The 11,468-nt window shown below is 34.7% G+C and overlaps 1 protein-coding gene across 1 annotated transcript; it reads right to left on the bottom strand.

Moving 5' to 3' along the window:
• Window positions 1–336: 336 nt before the first annotated feature.
• Window positions 337–777, bottom strand: LOC131179472 (uncharacterized). The gene has a single exon (XM_058146325.1). The coding sequence runs from the start codon at window positions 775–777 to the stop codon at window positions 337–339; it is 441 nt and encodes a 146-aa protein (XP_058002308.1).
• Window positions 778–11,468: the final 10,691 nt, after the last annotated feature.

Here is an 11,468-nt window from a genome sequence, read left to right as displayed (position 1 = left end):
TGGTTCCTTGCTTTTGTAGAATTATGATTTGGGGTACCTTACAAAACAAAACATGAAAAAACATAAAACAAAAATAAAATAAGAATGAAAATAAAGGAAGTTTAGAAATTTTGGGTTGCCTCCCAAGGAGCGCTTGTTCATAATCGTTAGCTTGACTTTTCTTTCGTTGTTCACAGTCTGTCTGGAGGGTTATCGAAGGCGCCATTGGCTCCCTTCTTTATGGGTTCTCACTGAAAGTATGGCTTCAACCTTTGCCTATTCACTTTGAATGCACCTGAGGTTTCGCTCCAAATCTCTACAGCTTCATGCGGGAAGACTTGCATAACCTTAAAGGGCTCAGACCATCTTGACTTTAGCTTCCCTGGAAAAAGTTTTAACCTTTAGTTGAAGAGCCGAACAAAATCTCCTTCTTTTTATTTCTTTTGTTGCTATGTGTCTGTCATGCCATCTTTTGGTCTTATCCTTGAAGATCATGGCATTCTCATACCCATCTTGCTTGATTTCATCCAACTCATTGAGTTGTAGGAGTCTTTTTTCACCAATAGCTTTGAGGTCAAAATTCAGGGTCTGAATTGCCCAGTAATCTTTGTGTTCAAGTTTGACAGAGAGGTGGCATGATTTCCCATAAACCAATCGAAAGGGTATTATTCCAATTAGAGTTTTATATGCAGTGCGGTATGCCCACAGTACATCATCTAACTTCACAGACCAATCCTTCCTTAACAAATCTCGTGAAGATGTTCTTCTTAAGGAATTTTGTGACCACTCTGGCGTCATTGGTTGGTGTGGCTATTGCTTCTACCCATTTTGACACATAATCAACACCAACCATAATATACTTGTTTCCAAAGGAAGATGGGAATGGACCCATGACGTCTATCCCCCACACATCAAATGGCTCTACTTCAAGTATACCATGCAGTGGCATTTCATTCCTTCTTGAGATATTACCTGTTCTTTGGCATTGATCACAAGTTAGCATGAAGAATCTCACATCCTTGAATAAAGTAGGCCAATAGAATCCCGCTTGCAAAATCTTGGCTGTTGTTTTTGTGGTGCCAAAATGTCCTCTGTATGGTAATGAATGGCAATGCTGAAGAATGGTCTCTATATCTTCCTCCAGTATACATCGTCTTATCAGCCCATCATTACATCTCTTGTATAGCAGAAGTTCTTCCCATATGTAGTATCGCACATCATGTAGGAATTTCTTCCTTTGCTGGTGAGACATGTTGGGAGACAAAACCCTGCATACAAGAAAATTCACAAAATTAGCATACCATAAGGCTTGGGATAAGGCTAATAGGTATTCATTTGGGAATGAGTGATCTATTGGCAGCTCTTCAGCTTCTTCTAAGTCCTCTTGTCCTAGCCTTGAAAGGTGATCAGCTACCACATTCTTGGTTCCCCTCTTGTCCTTGTTTTTAAGGTCAAATTCTTATAGGAGTAAGATCCATCGAATCAACCTTGGCTTGGCTTCCTTCTTGTTCAAAAGGTACCTGATAGCAGCATGGTTTGTGTATACAATGACTTTTGATCCAAGAAGATAGGATCTGAATTTGTCAATTGAAAACACTACTGCTAGGAATTCCTTTTCTATGGTAGCGTAGTTGATTTGCTCATCATCAAGTGTTCTGCTGGCATAGTAAATGGCATGGAGCTTCTTATCATTCCTTTGTTCAAGTACCACTCCAATAGCATAGTCACTTGCATCGCATATGATTTCGAATGGTAGCTCCCAATCAGGTGGCTGCATAATAGGTGCTGAGATTAAGGCCTCTTTTATCTTATTGAAAGAAGCAAGGCAATTTTCTTTAAAGTCAAAGGAAGCATCTTGACTTAATAAATTAGTCAATGGCTTAGCTATTTTGGAAAAATCTTTGATGAATCTTCTGTAAAAGCCTGCATGTCCCAAAAAGCTTTGCACTCCTTTGACTGATGCTGGTGGTGGCATTTTTTCGATGATCTCAACTTTCGCCTTGTCAACTTCAATCTCTCTTTCTGATATCAGGTAGCCAAGAACTATGCTCTCCCTTACCATGAAGTGACTTTTTTCCCAATTCGGAACCAGGTTTGATTCTTCACATCTTTGTAACACTTTGGATTAGTTAGCTAGGCAATCATCAAAAGTAGTCCATAGATAGAAAAATCATCCATAAAAACTTCCATGATATTTTCAATATAATTGGAAAAAATGGCCATCATGCATCTTTGAAAAGTAGCAGGGGCATTACAAAAACCAAAAAACATTCTTCTACATGCAAAGGTTCCATAAGGGCATGTGAATATGGTCTTTTCCTGGTCTTCTGGGTCAATAAGAATTTGGAAAAATCCTGAATACCCATCTAGATAACAAAAGCAGGAATGTTTTACTAGCTTTTCTAGCATTTGGTCTATGAAGGAGAGAGGAAAATGGTTTTTTCTGGTGGCACTATTCAATTTCCTATAATCTATGCACATGTGCCAACCAGTGACTACCCTAATAGGGATCAGTTTGTTGTTTACATTTTGAATGACAGTTATCCCACCTTTCTTAGGTACTACATGTACTGGACTAACCCATTTACTATAAAAAATTGGGTATATAATACCCGCATCTAATAGTTTTAGAATTTCTTTCTTAACTACTTTTTTCATGTCTGGGTTAAGCCTTCTTTGGTGTTCAATAGTGGGTTTGCTGTTTTCTTCCATAGGTATCCTATGCATACAAATTGAAGGATTAATCCCTTTCAGGTCTTCTATTTTATACCCTATAACTTTGCTATGGGTCTTAAGCACCTTTAACAATTTTTCCTCTTCTATTTCAGATAGGCCAGCATTGATAATAATAGGATATTTAGAGTTTGAGTCCAAGAATACATACCTTAGTGAGAAGGGAAGAAGTTTAAGTTCTACCTATTTAGTGTTGTTCTTTGGTTTGCTTTTGGGTTGCTCCTCCTTTAGCTCTTCCACCTTGAAAGCTTGAGCTAAGGGTATAGGTGGATTAGTTGCTAAAGATTATGCACAAGTTATAATTTTTGTGTTCTCATTATCTGCTGTGTGGCTCTACATAATGCATGCTTTAAGAGGATCTTTAGGATGTGCTTTATGAAATTCCTCTTCAACTTGCTTGTCAATTATATCAACCTTAAAGCATTCATTAGGTTCAAGTTTATGCTTCATCGTGTTGAACAGGTTGAATTCCACCTCTTCATCTCCTACCTTGAGTGTTAACCACCCATTTTTAACATCTATGATAGCTCCGGTGGTTGCCAAGAAAGGTCTTCCCAGGATGATAGGAATTTGGACATCCTCCTCCATTTTGAAGACAACAAAATCAACTGGGATGAAGAATTTTTTCACTTTGATTGGGATGTTTTCTAGAATGCCCATAGGGTATTTGATAGATTGATCAACCAGTTGCAAACAAATTATTGTAGGTTTAAGCTCTCCTACCTCCAGCTTTTGACATACTGATAAGGGCATTAGACTTACATTCACTCTGAGATCACAGAGGGCCTTGTCTATATTTATATTGCCAATGAGACAAGGTATGGAGAAGATTCTTGAATCCTTGAGGATGGCAACTTATTTTGCAATATGGCATTGCATTCCTCTTAAAGAGCGACAGTCTCATAATCTTCTAGCTTTATTTTCTTTGATAAAATTTCCTTAAGGAACTAGGCATAGGATGGCATCTGAGAGAGTGCTTTTGTGAAAGGAATGTTAATATAGAGTTTCTACAAAACTTCTAGAAACTTTCCAAATTGCTTATCCAATTTGGCTTTCTGGAATCTCTGAGGAAAAGGTAGAGGAGGCTGATGTGGCTCTAGTAGTTTCTTTTTCTTCTTTGCTTTCTCTTCCTGGTCTTTTTTGGCTTCTTCCTCTATCTCCTTTGTTTGGTTTTCAAATTTATCAAGGGTTTTCTCAATTGATTCTTCCTTTGACGTTTCTAAAACTCTTTCACTCCTCAATATAATTGCCTTACAATGCTCCTTTGGATTCATCTCTAGTTGACTAGGCAGTTTACCAGTAGTCTTGCTTGAAGAACCTACCTGCTTAGCAATTTGATTTTCAAGCATCTTATTATGGGTAGCAAGTTGGCCTATTTTGGAAGCTAGCTACTTGATCATTTCATTCTGCTGTTGTTAGGCTGCTTGGAAGCCCTCAATCATGGATTCCATAGTTAACTTCAGTTTAGGCTGTAGAGGTTGAGGAGGTGGTGGTGGTTGTGTAAAGTTTGTCCTCTGTTCTGAAATCCAAGGGGTGCTGGTGGCCTGTATGAAGGATCGGAAGTATGAAAAACACAAGTTTAGATAATTGAAATTCAAAATTTTTCATCTAGGGTCACATGCATCATGCAAGATTTTATTTTTATCTATTTGATTTCAATGATAAACAGCATATTAAAACTCTTTTAATATATTTTTGGATCTACATTTGCCATTTAAGATTTTAGAATTAATTAGATTAATTATTAGAACCTTAGATTAGACCAAGAACAAGTGCACTAACCTTTTGATGCACTGCAATGTGTTTGGCACCTTTGGGATGCGTCTTTAGGACACCAGATGTTGTCCCTCTAGCTTGTCCACACCAAGATCACCTATGGCAGCCCTTGAATAGCTTCTAAAGCTTTTTCTATGAATTAGAAAATCAAGTTTTTCCTTTTGAGAGATTACAGATGTAAACAGGACACTAGAAATGATTTCTAGTATTTTTAATTCAAGAGATTGTTTGCTAATCTCTTTGAATTGATGAGAGATGAAGAAGAAGAGATGAAGAGTGTTCTTTAGGTGGCGGCACCAAGGAGTAAGTGGCAGCTTATATTTTTGTTCTTTCATCCTTACACTTATATAGCTAGGTCACCACTTAAAACCCTTGCCACATGTCACCTTTTGATTAGCTCTAGGTTTAATTGACCCAATCATATTGTGCCAAGTGTCAAACCTATATTTAATCTTGACTTTGATCATCTTACATGATTAAAAGACATATGGCAAGCTTATGTGTAGTGCCATGTGTCACCATCTCATGGTGCCATATGTCACCCTGTGAAATGACCAAAATATCCCTGTGTCTTAATTTTGAGTTCTTAACCCAAAATAATTATTTCTCTTCTTCTAATCAATTTATATCAAATATAAATTAATTAATTAATCTTTATTAATTAATCTCTCATTAATTAAATTTATAGTTAAACACATTAAATATAAATTTAACTTATACCATACATCCAATAACCTAGATTTGGTTTCAAGCTATGCTAGGGACTTTGCAATCTAATTGCAAACCAAACCTATTTAATTAATCAATTAAACTCTTTAATTAATTAATTAAATCATATTTAATTTGGTGATTACTTGTGCATGTGTGTGACTTACTAGGCTCATTACTAATTGGTAATGAGACATGATATCAACTCTTAATATCATCAAAACTCTTTCTTACCATAAATGATTTCTCTAAATCATTTTATGCAACTCATAGACTATTGTTAACACCTAGCATAGCATGCCATAGCCACCCAATCGGTAATAAGATTTACCTTAAATGAACCTATAATCATATGTTACTATGAACTAGAATCTCTCTGTTACAAAATCCCAATTCGAGCTGGAGTCATGGTTTATGTCGAACCCCATTTGCTATGAATATTATGTTCACTTTTAATTCCAGTTCTTAATTAAAAAGATTTTCTCATCAGAAATTCTTTTCTGATTAAATCTATTTGTCCTGGCTAGGAACTTGAAACATCAAGAATAATTAAATGAACATAGGAATTTATCCCTATTTACTTATAGGAACAGATTCCATCTTGATAAACACCTACCTCCATATATAACTAGTAGGAGCTTACACATGCCCATATACCCATACACAGTATAAGTATGAAAGGAGTATCAAACTCAAACCACCTATATACAAGATAACTGTACTATCTCAGGTTTAAAGATTATATGCACTGATATGATTTATGACAATGCATTGACAAGAGTAAACTCCATGTGCTTGTCATAAGTGTCACTGGTTCAGCCTACTTATCATGTATAAGTGCCTATCATGTTTGTTATATGGCATGAGACTCACCATTTCATCTTATTTACATCTCATATAAATAACTTAGGAACAAATATGATTACAATCTTTCTGGATAAGTCATGTCCTTATTGTGAAGTATACTTGATTGTGAACCTATTTATGATACTTTGTGCTAGAGATACTGTCACTCATATTTTTAACAACTTAAGAATAAAATTTCTAAAAAAATATCAATGGATCTTTTATATTACACATAAATATATTATGTAAACGGAAAAGTGAAAATGCCTTTTATTAATAAAAATATGTACAAGATACATACTAAATGATATGCTCTAGGGCATACTACTAACAATCTCCCACTAGCACTAGAGCCATTCATTACAATATCTTAGAACCATCTTCTCAAGATGTCGGTCTAACTGTGCTTGTGATAAAGGCTTAATGAATGGATTAACTGGATTTTCAGCTAATGCTATTTTCTATATGGCTACATGGCCTTGCCCAACTATTTATCTAATAATGTGGTAGCGCCTTTCTATGTGTTTAGATTTTTAGTGAGACCGGGGTTTCTTATATCCAAACATCTTCTTTTGCAGCATCTGATGCAGCAATATACTCAGCCTCGGTAGTGGAATCTACAGCCATACTCTGTTTGAAACTCTTCCAACTGACTGCACCTTTATTACAAATGAACACATACCCAGAGGTAGACTTTCTATCATCGATATCTGATTGGAAATCAGAATCAGTATAACCATCCAATTGCAAGTCTCCACCTCCATAAATCAAGAATAAATCCTTAGTTCTTCTCAAGTACTTAAGGATATTGTTGACAGCTATCCAGTGTTCCAAACCTGGATTGGATTGATATCTGCTAGTCAAACTAACAGCATATGTGATATCCGGCCTAGTACATAATAGTGCATACATCAAATTTCCAATAGTCAAAGCATATGGTATCCTGGCCATTTTATCTCTTTCTTCAGGTGTCCTTGGAGACATCTTTTTAGAAAGGTGGATACCATGTCTCACTGGTAACAATCCTTTCTTGGAATTAAGCATGTTAAACCTCTTTAACACCTTTTCCAAGTATAGATTTTGGGATAAACCAATTATTCTTTCCCTCTATCTCTATAGATGCAAATCCCAAGAATATAGGTTATCTCCCCTAAGTCTTTCATGGAGAATGTATATGACAACCATACCTTTACAGTTGTCAACATACTTGTGTCATTACCCATCAACAGAATGTTATCCATATACAAGACAAGGAAAGTGATAGCACTGTCACTAACCTTCTTATATGCACATGGCTCATCCTCATTTTTGATAAAACCAAATGACTTAATGGCTTCATCAAAACGGATGTTCCAACTCCTCGAAGCTTGTTTTAACCCATAAATGGATCGCTTTATCTTGCGCATTTTGAAACCATCTTGGCATTCAAAACCCCTACGTTGTTCCAAGAAAATGTTTTCTTCAATGTATCCATTGAGAAAAGCTGTTTTGACATCCATCTACCAAATCTCATAATCATAGTATGCAGCTACTACTAATATAATTCTAATTGATTTAAGCATGGTAACAGGTGAGAAAGTCTTCTCATAGTCAATTCCTTGCCTTTGGCAAAACCCTTTCGCTACTAGCCTTACCTTATAGGTCTCTACCTTTCCATCAGAACCAATTTTCTTCTTGAAAACCCATTTGTTCACTATAGGTACAATATCTTCTGGTGGGTCAACAAGATTCTAAACTTGATTCTTATACATGGAATCAATTTCGGATTTCATAGGATTAATCCATTTTAAAGAGTCTATATCTGATATAACTTCTTCATAGGTAAGTGGATTATCTCCATGATCTATGTAACACCCCTATTTACATAGCCTGGTATATTTCACTGTTCTGGTGATCGGTGTCGGCCTAGATAATCAAGGGGATTAGAACCACATCAAAGACAACTAGATAAGCCCTGAAAACAAATAATTAGTAATTGTCAAATAGTTAAGTATAAATAAGAAAAATAGAACACAAGAAGTTAAAAGAGTCGGGAGTCAAAGTGATGGGTGACTTTCTCGGGAAGGACTGCAAGGTTAGTCTAAACTCAAATTTCGAACCGTAGAATGTGACACCGCGGTCGTTAAGACTATTTTGAACACAGTGGAAAAGAGAAAATCACAAAAAAGAATTGTTAAGTAGGTCAAATAATTAGGTTAGGGATCCAAAAGAAATATTGAATTACTTACAAACCGGATCGAATCGGCGAGGGGCAATTTGATCAATTTACCCCTAGAGCTGACTCCTGACCTAATTATCCAATAAAATCAGAGAAAAGAAAAATTTGAAATTAAGAATTAAATTAAAGAAGAATGGAAAAAAAAAGGAAAAGAAATTGCTTTAGTGACATCATGTGGTGACCTAAGCATGATCATAAAAATAATTACATTTAATTTTATTTTTGACTAAGTAAAACTTAACATAATTATGTATAAAACAAAGAAAAGAAAAAAAAAAGAAAAAAAAAAAACCATTTCATCTTCTTCATTTGGCCGACCAACTCTCTCTCTCTCTACATTACCAACCCACCATGGAAGCTTGCACTCAAGCTTGAAATCCCTCATTTAACCTTAATATTTCCCATAAATACTTCATAAAAGCTTGTTACCTCAACTTAAGAAGGAGATTGAAGAAGAAAGAAAGAAGGAAGAGAGAAGAACTAGGTGGAGTGAACTCCAAAGTTGAGGTAAGGAATTAAATTGGCATTTTTAGTTTAAAATACATGTTATGAGTTAAATTAACTTAGATTTCAACTTTAAAATCAAAAGAAAACATGGTTGAGGGACCAAACATGAATTTTGGCTAGCCTTAGTTAGGGTTTAAAATGATTAAATTTGATGCATTTGAATGGTTGCTTAGGTTGAATTATGTATGTAAACTACAGATAGATGTTTAGAATGCATTAGATTTAAATTTTATGAATTAGGGTTCTTGGCACCTAGGGTTTGGGGAGAAAAATTTGAGAATTAGCCAAATGATGTAGTTAACCTTATTTGAGTTGAGGAATGGTCAAGTGTGACCATTTGAGGTGTGTATGAAGTGTTGGAACTAAGTTTAAATTCAGATTGGTTATGGTCATTCTACAGGTAGCATGACTTAGGTCTCTTTCAGGGACTAAAATTGAAAATTTACCTACCCAATTGGTGTGAGACTAGTTGTGAGTGAAACTAGACATAAAATGGCACATTTTTCGTTTAGGAATCATGCCCAGAAAGTGACCATAACTTAGTGAAAAAATTGGCCAAATCCGGATTAGGCAAACTGACCTGTACAAAAATGACTAAATAAACAGTAGTTACGCAAATGACCACAACTTGGTCTAGGAAGGTCCAAATGATATGAAATTTTACTAGTAGAAATCTGAGACATAGCCCTACAACTTTCATGAAGGAAACAAACCCAAATTTTGATCATAACCTATTTGAAAATCCACCTGCAATCAACAACAAAAATTGCCAAAACCCAGAATTTGCCCAGAATTCTGGGTAAAACCAAATCTGGCCAGCTATATTCAAATGGCTATAACTTGGGCTACAAAACTCCAAATGGAGTGATTCAAAAAGGGAAATAAATTTAAGACAATAAGAAATAACTTCTATGAAGAAAACTTAGTCAAATTCTAACAACAACATAACCAATGGAACAATACAACACAGGATACCAAAACTGAAAATTTGAAATTTGTGCCTAAAAGACTTAAGATTTGAGAAAACAACCAAAACCAACTAATTAGGTAAACAAAATATAGTATGTGGGTGAAATTAGAATTCCCATACCTATTAAGCATTAGAAAGTCAACAAATTAACTTGAATAGTATCGTAAATAGTAACCCCGAAATACAAATTTTAAAGAACGTCAAGTTTAGCATATTAAAGCTAGGTATAAGTAGATTTGAATTCATTTTTGGATTTATGATAAATTATGATACTGAAACACTGTGAAATTGTGTGTTTCAATTGAAAAGAATACCAAGAAAGAACCCGAGGCATCGAGTTAAGGCCAAGAGGTGACTCGCATAAGGTTAGTGCACAACATCAATATTATTTAACATTCACTTACAAAGTGCATGAAATGAATTACTTTTGCTTTTGACTTAAATTATTGAAAGTTTACTTCTATGTGTTTGAAATGAAAATAAATGTTTAGTAAATTGTTAAGATAGTTTTGAAACCACAGTGTCATAACCATATATTTGAATACCTCATTAGCATGACTAGTGGGAAGAAATAGTTTCGAATTTTGATTCCTTCTCTGGCTGAAATGTTAAGGTGTGTGCTAGTAGAAGAAGAAATTGAGTGGATATCCATATATTTGAGCTAGCTAGCCTTGTGATGTGATTTCTCATAAGCCTATACCTATTGAGATGATTATTGTTTCGAATGGCATGATACAACTGTGTGTTTTTATGAAATTTGTTTGAGACTTTCGAAATGAAATTGTTTGGATTAAAAGCTTATAAATCATGTTTTGTATTTATTGCGCATATTCAGTTCAGTTTTTTAATAAGTATGATTTAAATAATGCATAAAGGTTATTTTAGTATGTTATCACTACTGAGTCATAGTACTCAGCGATGGCTATTATTGCTGTCATAGATATAGAGACTAGATGAGCAATAGAGTGGGCTGCTGAGGATCGTGGAGCCACCTTTCTTGAAGTTTTGTCGGGTATAAATTTATACCCTGAATGTAATGTTTATATTTGTGTATATAACTGTATGTATATGTAAAAAAAAACTGGTCATAAGCAGTTGTATAGAGTTTGTAATAATATTATTTTGGATTTGCTTATGTAAAGTTTGGTTGATGAATATAAATTGATTTTACTTTAATAAAATTATTTAGTGTTTTTTTTATGATATTTGAATTGAGAATTATGTTGGAATTTTGGAGTTTGGGAAAAATTGATGTTGAGTTTGTTGTGGTAGTGATGGATTTTGATGAAAAGAATTATTGAAAGTACTTTTATAGGTTTTTGAAGAACTGTTTTCCCCAAATATAGATAGTACTCTGCCGAAATTTTTCCAAAAATTACGAAAAAATAAAAATGGATAAAAATTTGAACTAGTCTTTAAACTTCTTTTAAAAATAAGAAAATGTCCACCACTTCTAAAATGTAAGAAAATGGTTTTAAAATCCCTTGTAGGGTACTTAATGAGTTATCGGTAGGTGAAGTTCGGTAGTTCATTAGGTATTCTACGGGATCATGTTATGCTTTACAGAGGGGTAAGGTATGACAATCTACTTCTTCATGAGTAGACAACTCTTGTTCTTCTTCATGAAGGAAACCATATCTCACTGGTGGGTGAGATACCCTGGTTGTTCTACGAGGAACAGCTACAGATGTTATATTAATAGGTGTAGGTTGATTAGATAGATCTATATCC

This window comes from Hevea brasiliensis, chromosome 4, assembly GCF_030052815.1.
Source record: "Hevea brasiliensis isolate MT/VB/25A 57/8 chromosome 4, ASM3005281v1, whole genome shotgun sequence".
NCBI classification, from domain to species: domain Eukaryota; kingdom Viridiplantae; phylum Streptophyta; class Magnoliopsida; order Malpighiales; family Euphorbiaceae; genus Hevea; species Hevea brasiliensis.
Note: the sequence above shows the minus strand (reverse complement) of the source record. Positions and strands in the feature narration are given on the sequence as shown.